The sequence below is a fragment of the Cryptomeria japonica genome, chromosome 7 (assembly GCF_030272615.1).
Source record: "Cryptomeria japonica chromosome 7, Sugi_1.0, whole genome shotgun sequence".
Taxonomy (NCBI): Eukaryota; Viridiplantae; Streptophyta; class Pinopsida; order Cupressales; family Cupressaceae; genus Cryptomeria; species Cryptomeria japonica.
In genome coordinates this window covers 243,448,609-243,469,344 of record NC_081411.1, presented here as the reverse complement: position 1 = coordinate 243,469,344, position 20,736 = coordinate 243,448,609, and the positions used below count along the sequence as shown (strand labels likewise).

At 35.5% G+C, this 20,736-nt stretch overlaps 1 protein-coding gene across 2 annotated transcripts in view; it reads right to left on the bottom strand.

Annotated features, from left to right (window-relative positions):
* Nucleotides 1–18,097: 18,097 nt before the first annotated feature.
* Nucleotides 18,098–20,736, bottom strand: part of LOC131051463 (protein LOL1) — a 75,453-nt gene continuing 72,814 nt past the window's right edge. For both annotated transcript variants that reach the window (XM_057986015.2, XM_057986016.2), the window contains 2 exons: nucleotides 18,795–18,866; nucleotides 18,098–18,698 (listed from right to left, as the gene is read on the bottom strand). In XM_057986015.2, the coding sequence (XP_057841998.1) occupies nucleotides 18,657–18,698; nucleotides 18,795–18,866 (114 nt within the window). In that variant the 3' untranslated portion in view covers nucleotides 18,098–18,656. The remainder of the gene's footprint in view (nucleotides 18,699–18,794; nucleotides 18,867–20,736) is intronic.

The window sequence follows — 20,736 nt, the reverse complement described above, 5'->3', positions numbered from 1 at the left end:
ATGTCTCTCATTGTGTATGTTGGCTTTGGTGTATTTATGTCCTCCATTTTCTTTTGTAAGTCCCTGATTTGTTGCTCCAAATTGTTCTTAGGTGGAGATCGACTTCTTGGACCATACCCCATGCTTGAGGCACCAATTGGAGGAGAAGCATGTTGCATATATGGATGATATTGATCATACACAGGTTCATATGGAGGAGGTCTATAGTGATGCTGCATATATGGACCACTTGGTATAGATTCATGTTGAGGAACGAAATATCTATTTTGTCCATGTATACCATACTCTACAGGCATGTCATGTTCTAATGTGTTGCCCCCAAATTTGACACGGGGTTTCCTTGTGTCCAAATTTTGAGCATACCTTTGAATATCCAATTGCTTTGGTGGTTGATCCTTAGCATTGATATGTGATTGAGCATATTTCTCTGCATAAGACTTCCATAATGGTCTGCAAAGGTGAGTATCATATGCTTGACCATGTGTATGTGGGACCTCTGGTTTTTGAAACAAAGATGATGGTGATTCAGGCACAAGACGTGGTCTTCTATTGCCTCCACTATTAGGCCTCCTTTGATCCATGTTGGAGTGAGGTTGTTGCAAAGGTCGATTTTCCATTATTTGAGACATGTCAAAATCATGAGGTATCTTGGCTCCACTTTGTGCCATCATTTGTAAGAAGTATTGTCTATCCCTCCTCATTATTTCCTCAACCAATTGATTGAAATAGGGATCCATAATGGATTCTTCCACATCTACTGAATGTACTGAAAAGTTGTCCATATCATCATTGTATGTATCATTGTTGTTTGTAGTCTCCATGTTCTCAACATTTGGAATGTTTCTATAGGCATCCATGTCAGGTAATGTAGTATGATCAGAATTGAAAAAGATATCATTGTCATACTCATAAGAACTCATGTTTGCAGACTCTTGAGCCTCTTTAGTTTCTCTCCTAGATTTTTGAAGACGGGTTTCAACCATGAACTAGGTATTGACCGAGATGTGTGAGACTAGATGAAAATGGAAAGAGTATGGAAGACCAAGAGTTTAGATGGAATGTAAATGAATCTGAGGTTTACTTGCAATGTCCAAAATGTAAGACCAAGTATGTATGTAGTAGAGTGGGTGTGACTTCCAAAGAGAGGATAGTTTCTCTTGATGAGGTAAGTTGACCTTGACTCTAAGTAAGACCAAATGAGACCCAAAGGTGATAGACCTTGATGAGGGACTACTTAGCAAAATGTTGTTGTATGTAGTGTGTTGACAAAGTATGATGAGGACAAGCAAGTGACCTTTTGACTCAAGTTTAGACAAATGTAAATTTAATGCAAGATGTAAAGCAATGATGGACTTTGTGAGACCCAAAGACAAGTTTAATGCTAGATGAAAACCTGGAGAAACAACCTAGGAAGCTCAAGAATTCCGAAACTGGTTGCTCTTGTTTGCTGGACTGTAAAATTTTTCCAATTTGTGAAGTCGCTGGTTGTGACCAAATCTGAATGTTTGACTATTTTTTGTGACAAGAGGACACAATGTTGATGAGGACTCAATGTTTGCAAGTGTTTAGACTCAAAATGACTCCGAGAAAAGTGTGTTGTTTGATGTAAAAAATGTTTTGCATACACTTGAAGACACAAAAGACACAATATTTTGTTGTTTGGTCTTGAATGTTTTGAATGTTTAAAATAAGTCAAGCACAATTCTTATGGCTGGCCAAGACAATAGTTGTTGATCCCACATGAGGTTTTACCCCCGAGGCTACGCTATTCAGAGCGGATACTTAGATGTTTGACCTCACTGGCTCCACCCTCGGCACTCACTTCTTGGGTCAGCCAAGAATCAGTCCCCACGAAAACTCCCTGTGGTGAACTTTGTATCTCTACTAAGAACCGTATGTGTGTGGGCTACTACCAGAGGTCCGACCTCCTGCCTCAACAACTAGAAGGATTTTGGCTTCTAAAACAAAAAGGTGCTAGTAAGAGCATCCACTCGTGTGGCCATACATGCAGCACTTTCAGCTCTGTAAATACAAAAGGCTCCCAGTCGGTAGGGGTTACGCCCTACAACTGATCAAATAAATTTGATCAAACGGGTTTATGGGGAGACATAGTGTCGGTATGAACTAATCAGCACACGTTATCCATAGTTTTCACCATGAATACAGTTGTTTATAGTGGTTCGAAAGAGATGGGTTTTCCTCGCTACCACTTGGGTCGTTCTCTTCTCACTAGTAGTCCTAATGACCACACGGGAAGACAGGACCTCTAAAGATTAAACAAAAAGAGCCTATTGCTCAAGACACAAAAGACAATGATTCAATTTTAGTGCACCAATTGAAGTATTTGCTAGTCTATGAAAACAAGGCACACAATAAAAATCCAAAAACCCTTGCCAATGACCTGCAACAAAGATTTATTAGTAGTTTCGATTGTTTGAAATAATCACCCCTTCCTGCAAGCACACAACTTAGGTAAATTTTAGATCCAAAAGACTTTATGAAATAGGGGCCTTCAACAATACATTTTGTTGACCAATTCAAAGATCTGATTCATCATAAAAAAGACCACCTGTAAAATTTCAAGAGATTTCCAAAAATGTAAATCCAAAAAAATTGCTAATTTTCTCCAAAAATTAATTTTTTATGAAAAATCATAAAAAAATTCATATAAAATGCAAAATCGATCCAAAAAATCTAATTTTTTTACTAGAGAGTCCTGATGGTCTTCCAAACCCGCATAAAAACATTTCTGCAACAAATCCAAGCAGTTTGTAAGATATGAGTAAAATAATGCAAAACCCTAATTTTCAAAGATCTGATTTTTGAGGAATGATTTTGTATCAAATTTAAAATCACAAAGAAAAGATCCTGTGTATAATTCTGAGATATTTCCAAAAATTTAAGAAAATCCAAAAAATTCGCTAATTTTCTCTCAAAATTATTTTTTTATGAAAAATAATAAAAAATTAATATAAATTGAACAAGTGATCCAAAAAATCTGAAATTTTTATTGAATCTTTATAATACTTTTCCTGACCTATAAAAAAACAATTATGCCAAAATTCAAAGTTGTTTGTGAGATCTGATCAAAATAAGGAAAAACCCTAATTTTTAAAGATCCAATTTTTAGGGAAATATTTTGCATCAAAATTAAAATCACAAAGAATAGATCCTGTGTATAATTATGTGAAATTTCCAAAAATGTAAGAAAATATGAAAAATTCTCTCATTTGCTCTCAAAATTATTTTTTTATGAAAAATCATAAAAAATTCATAGAAAATGAAAATATGCTCCAAAAATTCTGAATTTTGGAATGAGAGCTCCTGATACTTTCTTCAACCTGCAAAAACAATTTTGTGCAAAATTTCTAAGCCATTTGTGAGATATGATCAAATCTCTCCAAGATCTTGATTTTGTGTCCAAAACCCTAGCTGCACAAGATTATTCTCCAAATTGTTTTACAAAACAACAATATAGGGTTAGAAAAATCTGCAAAAAACATAGATTTAACAAAAATACATGTCCCACGGGGCGTTCCAAAATGTTTATGGTGAAAATGGATAACAATAATAACGATATTGAAAGGCTAAATGAATTCAACCACAAAACCCTAGCCTAACAACAACAAAAATCCACCATTACATATGAAGATTACCTAAGACAGTGCAAATCAAATGAAATCACAAAGATTATACCATCACATGTCCAATAGGGTTTGGATCTTCATTCTTCATATCTCCATTGATCTTGCTTGATGTATTTGCTCTCAGATTTTATGTGCACAAGAGCTCAACAAAGAACGGAATGTGGTTGCAAGTAGGATCGCCTATGTTCAAAAGCGTAGTGTAGTCAAGTAGTCAACGGGGGGGTTTGATAATGAAGGAAGCATCTCCTTATATAGAAGACACTATATGAAATGGAGGGATAAGATTGAGAGGTGTAAAAGGAGGTCGACTATGATTAGAGGGTAGGTAAAAGAGATAATAAAATAATGAAAGGGGTAGGTAGTGTATGAATTAAGAGATGAATGACATGTGTCATGGGTAGAAAAGGTTAATGAATTAATTAAATAAATAAAAATTTATTTAATTAATAGAAGAATTAAGCTTAGATAATTAAATAATTAGACTTGACAATTTTGGGTATCTACAAGTATGCTAAAGAGTTGTTGAAGAAAATTGGTATGGAAAATTCTAAACCAGTTGGTAATCCTATGGTTACAAGTGAGAAATTGACAAAGAAAGATGTATCAGCTCTGGTAAATCCTACCAGGTATAAATCTATGATTGCAGGTCTGTTATATTTGACTCAGACTAGACCGGATATAATGAATGTTGTTTGTATTGTATCAAGAAATCAGAGTGATCCTAGAGAGAATCATGAGAGTCCACTGAAAAGGATTTTCATATATTTACAGGGAACAACTGAATATGGTTTTTGGTATCCTAAAGATGATGACTTTGCATTATGTGCATATACAGATACAGATTGGGTTGGAGATATAGATGACCGGAAAAGCACATCTGGTGGAGCTTTCTTTCTTAGAAAGAAACTTGTTTCATGGATCAACAAGAAACAGTCATGTACTTTTTTATCTATTGTTGAAGTTGAGTATGTTGTTGTTGCTACTAGTTGTACACAAGTTCTATGGATGAAGAAAATGTTGAAGGATGTAAGGGTAGATTGTAATGAACCTGTAGTTATTCACTGTGATAACTATGTTGCTATTGACATATCCAAGAATCTAGTATTTCATTCTAAGATAAAGCACATATCAATCAAGTATAACTTTTTGAAGGAAAAGGTGGAAGCAAATAAAGTCATATTGGTTTATGTGAACACTAAAGAGAAGATTACAGATATCTTCACTAAACCTTTGCCCAAGGAATAATTCGAGTACTTTAGAGACAGATCGGGGGTCTCTGCCCCTCCATTTGAGAATTAAGTGATGTTGATTAGCATCAATTCGGTATGCATTATCAGAATTATCATTCATTCTAGATTGATGGGTTGGTGCTACTACTTAGGGGGACTAGTCAGTTGTGTGGTTCAGAGGTTTTATAATTTCTCTCTGATGTTTATGTCAGATTTCTGGCATTGATGTCAAAGGGGGAGATTTATACATGGGAAAAACAGAGCTTAACAGAGATATCAGTTACGGGGGGATTTTGGTATATGGTTTGGTTATTTGGTTCAAAACTTCATTGATATATCATTTGTTGGATGTCTTTCGTTGGGGGAGACTTGTTTGGCACTTCTTAGCACTTGGATGTTTTTCACATCTAGTGTTGCCATCAATGCCAAAAGGGGAGATTGTTGGCAATTTGAAAGAATTGATTATGTGTTGCATTGACGTTTGTCATTGATGTCAACACTAGCTTCTTTGGTTGTCTACCGGATTCTGGTAGAGTGGTTGAACTTTGATGATGATCAAGAGATTTATCTCTGATATGTTCTGATTGGTGGAATTGGTTTGGTTTGGTCATTCATGTTATTCAAATGCTTATCACATTCATTTGGTTCGGGATTTGGTGATCCAGAAGCTATCATATGTTCTAGTAAGCCTTTTGGTTACCGGTAAGGGTTCTACTGGCAGAGCTTCGTTGAAGATCTTTTGATGGATTCGATAAGTGGTGTTAGTGCAGCTTCTAGAAGGTTTTCAAGATGCTGATGGTTATCGTGTTCGTGTTCCAGTTGATTGGTGGTATTTCATTTGGTTTATGGTGACCTATTTTAGGTCTAGTCTTATTTTGCTAGGTTATGGACCGGTTTATGTAACGTGTTGGTGGATGCTCCCGATGTGTTACCGGTTGGATTTATTGTTTGGTTAATGTTGTTTTAGTCTTAGGCCGACTTGGATTATCATTGGTTTGCGGGTTTATGTAATGGATTTATTGTATTATCTTTTAGGTGGCTGACCTAATTGTTTAGGTCCTAGGTTGGTATAAATATAATGTAATATCTCTTTGTAGATCGTGGTATCGGTCGAGGTTATGGGATTATCTATGTGTGAATAAATTTATAATCATATGCAGAGGTTTTGGTCGATCATAGGTGATCGAATTGGGTTTGTTTAAGAGGTTTAATACCTCTAGAATTGAGCTTAACTAGAACTATACTCAAGCATACGAGATGTTATTCTTGCAGTTCATTCTTATTTCCGGATTGTAGTCTGGATATCTTTTGTAGTCAGTGAGGCTCCCTTTGTGATGAGAAGTGCGCTCTAAGTTGTTGGTCTTCCTGCATGCATAGGCCTCTTATTATAATCACATACTTACTACAAAAGTATCATCTAAAAATGGGTAGGCTTCCCATCATGGTTTTTCCCTTTACCAGGTTTTCCACGTCTTGACTGGTGTCGGCTTTGCAATAGTGCATCGTAGAGAATAGCGAGTATGCCCTTTGTGCTTAATTGATATATCTATTATTCCGGTATTTGGTTTATGCATTCTTGGAAAACATTTTGTGTGCTTAAAGTTTCATTATCTGTTAACAACTAATTCAACCCCCCCCCCCCCCAACCTCAGTTGTTCACCAGTTATCCTAACAGTTTATGCATTTACTTGATCTTTTCATGTCTTTTGGATTTAAACTAACCTACTAACCTTGCTTGAAGTTTCCCTTGGTTCAATATTCACTAGTCGACCATCTTCCAATGAAGTACGACACTCAAAGGATCTTTGCAGTCATTTTGTCTCCAATATAATTGATTTTTCCAATATCCACACAACACACTAAAAATCTGAAAAACTAAAATCCACACCAAAAAAATTGAAAACACATTGCACATTGGTCACCAAATCAATTGCGCGGCCCCATCGTTGGCGATTGACGAGAGGTCGTTGGTTGTCCTCCAGCCTCCGATGCCTCCGTCCTCCATTTGACTTGCTACTTACTTAGCAAATTTGACTTTGAGGCTCTATTTTATTTGTTGCAAGAAAACAATATATCCCCCCTCCTTAATGTCAACTTCTCACAAGGAGTGTCAAGTATCATCGATCGTACACTCGAAATACACTTTTGAATTTGATACACATATTTAAGATGACACAACAATTATAGACTCATCAAAATAGACCCTATATATTTTGATTGTATTTCTAAAATAATTAATACTATTTTTTTTCATGGAAACACTCAATCTATAGACAAGACTCTATGCATAGAATACTACCCATAGTCATATTAGGGAGCATCACCGCCTCTATAAAAAATTAATAAAAAATAGTAATCTTTAATGAAATAGCCTTCTTTAATAGTTTTCATGCAATGCAAGGAAATAAAGATTACCTCCTATTATTACTGGAAATCATTTTTTTATGGAAAGCATCTTTCTATTCTTTTGGCATCAAGACCTTTCAATATGATCATGTGACCTATTGTGCAGGTCAATGGTTTCAATCTGGTCGACAGGATCTGAGCTCTTCACATACTCCACCACACGCTCTTTTCCAACTCTACCAACAAAGATAGAAATCTCCACCGGCCCAATATAGGTGATTTTGAATCCCTCTAACAAGGATGAATCAGATAAAGCGCCCTCGAATCCCTCTAACTGATCGCTTCATTCTGCAGATAAAACAAGGAGGCCACGGACTATGGATGCCAGGTGCAATACTCAGAACTCCCTCTTCCAATGTCGCCTTTCTCTCGTAGAATGCAAGGATATTTACATCAACAAATTAAAATGGTTAGATAAATGCAAAATTAACCATAAAAGATAACTCCATCATGTATATGGGCATTTCTTAAACCTTCAAGCTCCACAAGATTCTTTAAGGCTTTGGATAGTGCTAGACGTGATTGTTGTTGCAGCACCTTATCTGTAGTCACTGATAAATCAATTGAATTCGTTGTGAATGTGTGAACAAGTGTGACCATTCCAATAAATGTTGCTAGCAAACTGTCGATCTCATGGGAGAGATAAAAAATACACGACTATACACAATAAAATGCCTTCATTGGTGACTGAATTGTACTTGTCGAGAGATGATATGACTCCTCAATAGTTGTGAAGACCCGAAGTAACCACCTTACAAAAATGCCTGAGAATAGCTGAATAGGTACATGAATAGGCACATAAACGAATGATGCTCTGATACCATATTACAATATGAACAGAGAGAGAAGCCAATGATTATTAAAACAAATAATACGTGCTTCATTTTGTTTTCTTTCAATACACACACTATATATATAGGATTTACGAATCCTATTTTATAGGAAATAACTTCCTTATTTAGTTGTGATTGTTACTCACCTAACAATACACAACTCAAACCATATGAGTTGTTAAAACAACCCAAACCATAATATATATTATTGTTAATATATTAACAATAATATTACTATATACTAACATTTATATGATAATAATTATTCACATAATTATTATTTACCCACATACATGGAGCACTAACTTAAATTTCCTAACATTAGAGAGAGAGAAAGGGATAATTGAAAGAGAGAGAGATAAAGGGAGAGGGGGGGAGAGATAGGACAGAATGAGACAAAGACACCAAAGAGAGAGAGAGAGAGAGAGAGAGAGAGAGAGAGAGAGAGAGGGAAAGAGAGGGAGAGAGAAATGGGGAGGGAAAGAGAGAATCGAGAGAGAAAGAGAAAGGGATGGGGATGGAGAGAGGGAAAGAATGGGATAGAGACACATAAGAGAGACAGAGACAGAGACAGAGAGGGAGGGAGGAGAATGTACAGAATGGGACAGAGACACCTAAGAGAGAGAGAGAGAGAGAGAGAGACTAGAGAGAGAAAGATGGAGAGGGGAGAGAGGGAGATAATGGAGAAAATGGAAAGAATGGGAGAGAGGCACTTTAGAGAGAGAGAGGGAGGGTAAGGGGAAGGGAGAGAGGGAAAGAGAGAAAGATAGAGATAGAGAGAGACGAGAGGGAAATATGGAAAGAGAGAGGGAGGGAAAGAGGGAAAGAGAGGGAGAGAGAAATGGGGAGGGGAGAGAGAGAGAGAGAGAGAGAGAGAGAATGGGATAGAGACACTTGAGTGAGGGGGGAGAGAGAGAGGGAGTGGGGGAGATATAGAGAGACCTGAGAGGTGGATGGAAGGATTGTGTGTGTGTGTGTGTGTGTGTGTGTGTGTGTGTGTGTGTGTGTGTGTGTGTGTGTGTGTGTGTGTGTGTGTGTGTGTGTGTGTGTGTGTGTGTGTGTGAGAGAGAGAGAGAGAGAGAGAGAGACTTGAGAGAGAGATAAAGGGAGAGCAAGGGAGAGAATGGACATAATGGGACAGAGACACCTGAGAGAGAGAGAGAGGGGAAAATGGAGGGGGAAGGAGAGGGAGAGATATACAAAGAGATACAGAGAGACTTGAGTGGGAAACGAAGAGAGAGAGAGAGAGAGAGAGAGAGAGAGAGAGAGAGAGAGAGAGAGAGAGAGAGAGAGAGAGAAATGGGGATGGAAAGAGAGATATACTTGAGAGAGAAAGAGAAAGGGATAGGGAGGGAGAGAGGGAAAGAATGGGATATAGGCACTTGAGAGAGGGGAGAGAGAGAGAGAGAGAGAGAGAGAGAGAGAGAGAGAGAGAGAGAGAGAGAGAGAGAGAGAGAGTGGAGAAAGAATGGAGAAATAGAGAGGGGGGAGGGGAGGGAGAGAGGGAAAAAGGAAAAGAGGTAAAGAGAGGGAGAGAGATATGGGGTGGGAGAGTGGGAGAGAGAGAGAGAGAGAGAGAGAGAGAGAGAGAGAGAGAGAGAGAGAGAGAGAGAGAGAGAGAGAGAACCTAAGTGAGGGGGAGGAAGGGATGGAAGGAGAGTAAGAGACTAGAGAGAGAGGTGAAGAGAGGGATAGTGAGAGAGTGAGAAAGAGAGAGAGAGGGAGGGGGAGGAGAGAATAGGAGAGAATAGGAGAGAGATACACCTGAGAGAGTACGAGAGTAAGATAGAGAGAGAGGTTGAGAGCGAGAGATAGATTTAAGAGATAAATAATGGGAGAGAAAAAGAGATGGAAAGAGAGTTAGAGAGAGAGGGGGGGGACAGGGAAAGTGAGTTTGAAGGAAAGAGAGAGGCTTAAGAGAAAAAGAGAATGTGAGGGGGAGAGAGAGGGAGAGAATGGGAGAGAGATACACTTGAGAGAGAAGGAGAGTGAGATAGAGAGATAGAGCTTGAGAGGGAGAGAGACTTAAGAGAGAAAGAATGGGAGAGAAAGCGAGAAGAAAAGAGAGTTGGAGAGAGAGGGGGGGAGAGGGAATGGGACAAAGAGAGGGAAAAGGAGTTAGAGGGCAAGAGAGAGAAATAATAGAGAAGAGAGACACTTGAGAGAGGAGAGAGAGATAGAGAGATAAAGGCTGAGAGGGAGAGAGACTTGAAAGAAAGAGAAAGGGAGTGTGAGGGAGAGAGAGAAAGAGAGATAGAGGGAAAGAAAGAGAGACTTGAGAGAGGAAGAGAAAGGGAGGGGGGAGAGGGAGAGAATGGGAAGGGGAAGGACCTAAGAGAGGGGAAGAGAATGAGAGATAGAGATACTTGAGAGAGGGAGAGAAAGAGAGACCCCAAGTGAAAGAGGGAAAGAGAGGGACAAACCAAAGAGAGAGAGTGGGTGAGGGAGATGGGAAAGAGAGGGAGAGATACCTAAGAGAGGAAAGGAAGTAGAGAGAGAGAGAGAGAGACCTAAGAAAGAGAGATGTAGGGGTTAATTAAGAGAGGTGGAATGCAGGGAAGAGACCAGAGAGATAATACTGATACGAGCATGTTGATTACTGAAATTTGACTATCTGAAATTTATATGAATACTCTAAAAACTAGAATATGCATTATAAGTCCTAGAGATCCGGAACCACTCTCAAGCATCCTAACAATATATACATAAAATATAACTTAAAGTATAAGTCAAATTTATATTTGTCTTTGACTTATACTTAAATATTATATTTTATGTATATATTGCCTTGGAAAATACCAAGCCAAAGGCTTGGATTCCCTACTTGGGCCTGAGACGTGTTTTCCAGTAAATATTGAAAAAAAATTGTCCATGCTCTCCGTTAGGTTTGCACGTATTTCAATTCAATTAAAAAAACATCATACAATTGTCAAGCTCTCTTAGCTATCCAACCATATAATGCTTTTCAAATTTTGATAATGTTAAGGTCTTCATCCATACTTTTTTTTGTTAGTGTGTCTATTTTTTGTCAAAAATCAACATGTCGTATTTCAACCATAGATTTTTACCCGTTTATCGAATTTTGAAACAAAAAAAAAATTTAGAAATGAGTCTCTATTCTACAAAAATTGAAAAAAAAAACTGATTTTTAATTAGTTTTCACAAATTTTGGGGGGGAGCACGCTCAAATTTCTATTTTTCAGAATGTGTCCACTTCAAAAATTCAGTGGCATCTTAAGACCCCTTTTTGGTCCCCCGTCTTTGTACACTTACCCATTGCTATTATATCAACCCCAAGATGTGATATTTTCAATTATTAAAAAAATAAAAGCACACTCCACCATTGATCTCAACATGCCACCAAATCTAATAAGTGGCCCTGCCATTGGTGACTGACGAGAGGACGTTGAGTGTCCTCCTTCCTTTATTTCCTCCTACCTCCAATTTTGAATTATTTAAAACACATATTCCTCATCCTTAGGACAAGATAGCTCTTCATTATTGACATATTCTTTCCAATCTGTTTCTTTAGCCAAGGAAGCATGATGATCTAGTTTAATATCTAGTAGATTTGTGTCGTCTTCTTACAATTCAAATTTACATGTCCTATTTCATTACAATAGAAGCATTTGATTTTTCCTTTTGAAGGAATATACTTGGATTTGTACTTGCATTTTTTTGCTTTGTTATTTACAAATAAAACCTCTTCATATTTTGAGTCTTCATTATGGTCAACTATAGTAGATATTACTCCTTCAAGGCTAATGTAAGCACCATTCCAAACATATTCTTAAGAAAACTATTCAAAAGTATTGCTTTGGCATCATCATCTTTTACTTTCTCATTAATCTCAACTAGCTAATTTAGGAGAGAGTGAAACTTACTTATATAATTTGTCATTGTAGTACATTTATCCATCATCAATCTATACAATCTTTTCTTCAATGTTGTCTTTGCACTTTCTACTTATGATCCGAAAAGTTTGTTTAATGACTCCCAAATTTCTTTTGTCAACTTTGTAAAATCCACATGGTATAAGTATGTTTTTGATAAGCCAAGGCCAATAGTCTCCAATGCTTTTTTATTTTTGATAGTCCATTTGACAAGTTCATTTGCATTAGTTGGAGAAACTGAATTGGGTTTAACATTCCAAAGATCTTTTTTGATCAACATCTATTTTTACCTAAGTATGAAAATCTCGACTTCATATTTTTCAGTGAAACTTAATTTATGCATGACTACCAAACTTTGGGCTATCTATGATAATCTAAATGGCAATATGGGGTCGATGTCAATATGGAACCGCAGGGTGAGATAAAGAACGAGTTGTTTGCGAAAGAATGATCCCACGAGATTTGTTACACCAATCACTGCTAAAAAAATAGAATAAGGCTACAAGCCAGTCCAATATTGTTGCCGCCAAATAAAAGATGGACAGATCTGCTGCCTCTAGTGAAAAGCAAATATTCTCAATTAATCACGCCACGATCATATAATAAGCTCGAACAAATGGAAAATCAAGGCGGCAAGGTCAATCGATCTACCAATGAAGGTTGATGCACTCAAATAAGAGTAAATATTAATTTATTCTAGCACATATTACACCTTCTCATTGGACCTTCTGCCCACAAATCTCATAGAGCACGAGTGCTCAAAGATGTGATGGAAAGGAGTAATCTAATGGATCTGCATCAACACAAAGTTGTGATTCATTCAATTCTTTGCTTCTCTTGGCTACTCCTAGTTCTGGTAAACACTTGTGCAATCCACTGAGATTCTCGACTCCTTATGCATTAGATCGAACTAGTCTATGCTCTTTCTCTAGAGCTCATTCAGCACCACACGTAAGTGAATGAAACCTTTTTAGCTTCACATTATCATAACTGGTTCCAGTGCACTATATTCAAATGGAAGCACTGGTAACTTGTAGCTCATTTAGATAGACATCTCCCAATTGCCAACAACCACTCCTCTTGCCAAACATTAATCACCAACTTCTTGTGCTCTGATCCCATATTAACTTTCAGAGCAACACAAAAGATAATAGTTTGTATTAACTTATCTAAGAATTAGGGAGTTCTTAAAACAACTCTAACAAATAAATCAAGGTCAGCACTAATAATAATTTCCAACATATTTGTTTCATGGTAATGTTTTAAATTCCAAACTTATTAAATTGTTATAGTTTTCATTTAACTCTAACTTTTTTAAAAAAAATTTATCATTTTCAAAAAATAAATTATACTGTTTTGCAGAGGATTCTCTTTTCTAATGTACTGTATTAAAAAACAATAATAATATATTTTAGTAAATTTTAATTTTTAATCAACCTCATTTGATTATAAATATTTGCAAGATTTAAAAAAACAAAAAAATCATACTACAACTAATCAAAATATTTTTATTTTTTTTAAATGTTTTAGATTCTAGACTTCGAGCTCTACAAAAAGGTATTTTCAAATTTTCATGGAAGTTATCATAGTTGGAGAAATTTGGTGCTAAACTTGTTTTTTTTTTAAATTTCCAAAAGAAAGGTTAAGCTACAACATAGGTAGCTACATAGATAATTTTGCTCAAAAGCATTTTAACCTAAATAATGTCAATTGAAACCCTTTCGCCCAAACTTTACATGCAGTTTTTTTTTTTTAATGGAGGGTTTTCCACAAAATCATTTATGCAACTTGATACAAGAGCACAAGAACCTCTTTGGCTAAGAGCCAAGGACTAAGGGGTATCTATTCCGCCAAATTCATCCAAGGTGCGATCCTAGCCTCATCCCTTTTTTATGTCAGAGTCTTGCACTTAGCAAGACTTGATCCTTGGTGACTTGATTCTTGCACTTAACAAGACTTGATCCTTGGTGACTTGATTAAGAACCTTTCAACTTTACCAAAAAACCAAGGGCCCATTGACTTACATGCAAATTTGAATATAATTCAAAATTTTAAAATCAAAACTTTAATTTTATGGTTTTAGGTAAAAGGGTTTCAGTCAAAACTCTAGTGCGATAGATACACCACGTGATTTCAAGAAAAATAGTTTCAGAAAAAATATTTTCAACTAAAAAACTTCTGCTAGAAACTATTTAGTTGACCGAAATTGTGGCATAGCTCTGTGCTTTTACTCGATGACTATGATAGAATATTTGGATGCATCTAACTTGATTTTAAGTTACTTGAAATCTATTGTTTCTAAGATAGATGAGGAAGATAGAACTCTTATATTACTACTTTTCTCTTTGCTTGAATCATGGAAAGTAATTCTTTCTCTAAGTGGAGAGATTATAAATCCAAATTTGGATTCTCTTGTTGCTATTTTTCTTGCATGGGAAATAAGGATAAAATCCATAGAAGAGATCGCAAAGGATACATTGCATGTTAAGGGAAGTCCCAAGGATAAACGAGGGTTACCAAGGAATGTAAAAGAGTGTACAAATAAGAAGATTTATGGCTCCTCTAATGAAGAATCTAGTGATGAAGCCCTCGTTCATTTCTACTAATATTATTTTTTTTAAATTATCATTTACTTAGGTTTTCCATATCATATGAATCCTAACCAGGAGTGGTTTGACACTAAATGCTTGTGACAAAGGAGAAACGTGTATCTTGGTGACACTAATATGCATCAAATTGTTGGTTGTGGGAAGGTATAGTTATGTTTTGGTATGGAAGGGTGAAAAACCTTACCAATATTTTACATGTTATGAGGCTTGGTATAAATTTGATTTTTATATCCAAGTTGAATGATTTATGGATGCATGCGATATTGGATAAGTTTGCTGGCATGTTAATGAGAGGAATCTTTATGGTTGCTAACGGATCACATGTAGAGACTTTTTGTAGGTTAAATGTCTCAATATTTTGTAATTATCAAAAATAGTTGTATGTAGTAGTACCGATATTGTGGCACACATAAAGCACATAGATCATATGATCATGCAACGCCTTTAGATCACTACATGCAACAGAATTGTGTATCTTATGGGTTTGTTTCATCACGTTTTTTTTTAGCACAGCAAGAAACTAGAATATTAAGTATTAAAAGTTGAAGCATCATACGTGGAAGGCCAACTAGTTCAACTTCCATAATGTTTTATCTTCACAATCATGAATATTATAAATGTATATATCTAATATAATAGATAGATTGAATTTTTTAAAGATTAGATAGTAGTAAATTCATATGCACGTGTATAGAACATGCAAATTAATAAAATAATATATTCAAATTTTCATATTCTTCTTCGTCTCCACCTTGATTCTATACACTCAAAATAGGTTCTGGTTATGGGGGGATTATTTGCACCCGCCCCATAGTGTTATTACAAGTGTTGATTTATAATAATACTATGGGGCAGGTGCAAATAATCCCCCATAGACAACGCCCTCAAAACATGTGTGCCTGATATTATGTGATAAGAGTGTGCTTATGGAATCAATTACATAAGTTGTGTGCATATTGTGCTTATGCAATCAACAATAGACACGATGTTTCCACACTAGATGTAAACGAGTGAGTATGCTTTTGGACACTTCACACTCACAATAAAGATAATAGATACAAACTACTTAAAGGAGTTAATTCAACTCTCTAACTCATGTAATCAAGTCAAGTAGGAAGAAATAAATTTGTGGAAACACCATGTCTATTGTTGATTCAATAAATTATTATTTGTAATATAGAAATTAAAAAAATCCCTATCCTTCAACCCCAAAATATAAAACAAATATAGAAATACAAAAAATCAACCAAAGAGCATTATAAAATTAAAAAACCAACATTTTTTTGAGGTAAAATGCTTGCTACATTATACCATTATTGTTGATGGAACCCATTTTTGCCCTTATAATGTGTAAAAAAAAGCATTTGATGTCAACTTTACTAGAGGTATTGTGTCAACCTTGCTTAGAGGTGTACCCACAAATGTGGCCCATGTTACTCCATGTCCGGTGTGCATTATTGTTACAAAAGAGCAGGTTAGTTGTTTGCCTCCCCCAATGGTATGCATGGTTGTAGAAAAAAAAGAGATCATCGATCAATTTCTATAAGGATGCCAATGATGCTTGTAGATCTACAAAATGGACATGTTATCTTGTACTCAAGGAAAACCCTCTATTGGTTTTATGTGAAGATATCTTAAATCTAGATTTGTAGGTCTCTCAAGCCTCATTGTCAATGATTGAAATATCATTTCTTTTCCCAATTCAGCACCTACAATTTTTTATGTTCATCTTCACACATGGCCACGAGACCTCTAATTTTGGGCCAATCTTTTAGATTAAGATGTCGGATGATTTTGTGAACGATGTGTGGACATCAATTTCATGAAAGTCTAGAATGAAGGATTCCTCTCATATGGTTCTATGCTCCCATTGAACCATATAAGGGATGATTTTGTGAAAGATGTGTGGGCATCAGGCTACTCCCACTAATAATTTGGATGTATGTAGCCTTTGCTTACATAATTCCTTGATGTTGCTGTATTTGGTTTCTTTGCAAAAGATGGAATATTTATCTAGTCAGTGAAGGATCAGAGAAAAAATGTCATGTCTCAATGCAGATTTCCTCATGGCAAATATAAACTGTTACAATATGAAATAAGAGAAATTTAAAAGGAACAAAATTGTCATGTGTATACATCCTACCGCTACATAAAATCACTCGACAAAATTTTAAACCCCTATCATTATCGTGGCAAAGGTTCAGACAACATTGAAAGGGAAGTTAAAAAACAGGATTGGCATCTGCATAAAACATGTACCTAAATTTATTCTTTCGTTCTGTCAAATGAGTGCAAAGGTAGGTGCCAATACAAAATGACGAACATTTGTAAACCAGCACAAGCTTAAGTTCATGCAACTAGACAAAAGAAACTGAACACGTCAACAGGTCCTTCTAAGGCCCATGAATTTACCATGTCTTATCTCAGCTTCTTTCGATTTTGCTGTGTCTAAAGAGAACAATGATAGATGTGAATATTAAATGTCAAATGGAATAACATTTGTGAACCAGCACAGGCTTCAAGTTTACGCAAATCGACTAAGAAGAAACTTCACAAGTCAAAAGACTCTTCAAATAACATGCATTTACTGTAAAATGTAATTTTTTCCATCAAATATAAAAAAAATTATTGATCAAAGTGTAATATAAAATCGGTGCAATGAGATGCATTAAATTGCCAGTATGAATAAATGTGAATACTGTTATCTACATAGCAAATAACTCAAACACAATTCCAAGGGCATCCCCATGCTAGCTAAGGCAGGACCTTTAGAAGCTCCTTTACCTTTACTTCTACATTCCAAATAATCGCAACCCGAAACATCATTGAATATTTGTGATGGCTCCCATGGTCAGAATAACCACTCCTGCTGAGCAATTAAATATATATTCTCTAGAGAGACCATGCGTAAGATTTACAAATATAAGGTTCTTTGGATTTATACTTGTAGCAGTGAAAAAACAAGATATCTTCATGTATGATGTGGGGATATTTTAATGATAAAAATGCTTCAATTAAAAATTCAATGCTATTTAGATAGACAATTCAAACATCCATATATTTTACCGAATAAGTGATCAGTTTAAGGAAATACAAAATAATATGTAGCATACCATAACACGTGCTCATGCAATATAAGCAAGGCCATTTCCACTATAACCATGGGAAGCGTCAGCTTTGCTTTCCAACTAAGGATGCAAGAGCAAATTTTGAATCCTGCTTTAAAGTAATTTTTTTGCCAGTATATTGAAGCTCCAATAAAGATATCAGCCAGCAGAAACAGAAACCTTCTAATCATTGTCCTCATGCCTTCAGATTCTAGAACATAACTTGTATCAAATATGCAGAATATGTTAAAGAAATGTCCTGAATTCCATAATTAACTGACAACTAGTTATTTGTTTAACCTGAATTTATTCCTTTGATGTGATCTCAATAATATCAATGAATGAAAAGCTGGATCATTTTTTAACACTGATCTCAAACAGAAATGTTAGCGATCCATTAATGCAATTTGTTCAATAATATTTATGTAAGCTGAAGCTTCTTAACAGAGGCTCGCTTGAAATACAACATAATAGAGCCCAAATGTACAAAGCAAGTTCCATGCTTCACAATAATCCACAATGTCACAATACAAAGAATACAAAATCTTCATTTGAATGGTCTTCAGTAATAGAACTGTTGATGAATGTGGCAAATATCTAACATACCCACCCATAAATAAGTGTTGTATTATCCTTCCTCTGTGAATCCCTAAGAGTCAAATATTCTGATGGATAATAAGATACAACTAGTTTCGGGCGAGATGTCCAATTTGGAACAAGTACGCCTAATAGTAATCTAGATAATAATATCCACAATACTGGACTCAATACATGGTCTTCCTATCACATCTAGATCAACCTAGATAGGAACATGACATCAAATGGTATGACTTTCAAGAAAATGGGAGGTGCATTTGAGGGTAAACAACTAGACCTCTTAAGACATCCCATACACATGACCAAAAAGATACTGGCTATTGATGTTTCCATAATCATGACTTCTCTGTAGTAACTCCAACAGCGACATTACTCACCTGCATGATTTGAAAAAAAAAATCCATAATACAAAATATTCCAGTAAGTGACAAATATACAGTACACGTATTCCTAAAATAGATAGCAAATGTTACCAGCTTGCCACTTTCATCCACTGTCATTGGATTTTCGACGACCACGGTTTGAGATTGTGATCGTTCTGGAGGCTGCAAACCACACATAAAACATTGTGAGGAATAAAAGTAGACCATAAAAGAAAAAAAAAGAAATAACTGATTTTTTTATTTTAATGATATTCCAAGATTGAGTTGTGTCCATCGAAATAAGCTCAAATGTACTCTACCTTTCAATGACAAATATGGTGAACCATAGAATCTAAGAATACAAATAAATATGAAATAAACAGGCAAAATATCAAATGGGCATGCTACAACACAGAGATTAGTCGTTATATGAGGAAAATATAACACCCACATAAACACATTAGATCGTAGAAGTAATGTCAAGAAAAGGTTTGAAAAACTTTTGTGGCTTATTATAGGCTACAATAGGTTTCGAATGCATGATAAAATCTAAGCAGAAGCTATGTGAAGACACATGAACTCTAAACGATATCTTACAGCCAATCCTAGAAACACTAAAAGACAATCTGGGAAAATGATCAAACCAGATATACCCTACCAAGCACATTTTTAAGAAGCATGTTTTCTCAATAATTGAAGTTATAAAGAGCTGTTTAATTGTTGAATTCACTGCAAATGTATCCCTTTAATCATAATGTGTTATTTGATAATAGAATCTAAAAATTAAAAAGAGTCCTGGACTGCAAACCACACAAATCATGAGACAGAAAGTAGACGCTGAAAAAGAAAAAGAGAAATAACTCGTTATATTTCAAGGATATTCCAAAATTGTCTTGTTCATCAAAATAAGCTCAAATGCACTCGAGCAGGCACCTTTGCATGATATGAACCTAAATATCGTGATATTTTAATGTTCAAGGCATCCATTTCACCTTGCTTACAAACCTTTTCCTTCGGTATGTTTTGGGAAGGTACCAATGGTGAGCAAAATGAATTCTCAAAATGGTTTCTTAACTAAATCAATTTAAAGTGAAGTGAAAAGTTATGGTATTTGAAAAAAACTTCCTCTGCGTGATGAACTCATGTGACAAAAAATAAAAAACACATTACTATGGAATTTACTAAAATCCATGAAAAGAATGGGTAAGATATTAACTTGATAATGGGCATGCTACAGTACCATGAGATTAGTGAAATTACAAGGAAAGCATGAAACCCACAAACACACACAAGATCAAAGAAGCTATGTCAAGAAAAAGTTTTTAAAAAACATTTGTAGCTTATTATAGGATGCAACAGGGTTCGATTGCATGAAAAAGCCTTAGTACAAAATAATTGAATATATTGGAACGTTTGAATCTAATTTACAGCCACTCCTAGAAAAACTGGAAAACAATCAAAGAAGCATGTTTTCTCAAAAAAATCAACTTAAACCATGTTTCATTATTCAACTCACTATTAATGCATACCTTGGATCAATGCATGTTATTTGATAGCAGAATCGAAAAATTAACAAATTCCTGGACAAAATTACATTTTTTCAACTTAGAAATTAAAATTTATTCAGCAATTCACCTGATGGTATGATACTCTATCTTAACCAAAACAGGTTCCTTAATAAATTTGTGTGTCACTTTACATAGAAAACACTCGGAAGAGTTTTATCTATCCAAGATGTCATATAAAATCAACTTGAGCAAATAGAATTTGACCTATCAAGGGCCTAATTCTAAAAATGTAATTTGAAACCTTACCAACCATATTTCTTACACTTCCACAGATGATATTTTCCCTCACTTAAGTCCCATTTTCTATTTTTCTATTTTTTCCTTTTACAGATCAACTCCCTTGGGGAGTTTTGTGTTTTACTCTGAAATTTTGTTTGACTTTAGACCTTGGCATTGAACACCAAATGGCAAATGGTTTGAGCATAGCACATCCAGATAAAGAACATCTTAAAGGGTAGAAAATTAAACAGATACTCAGAAGATGG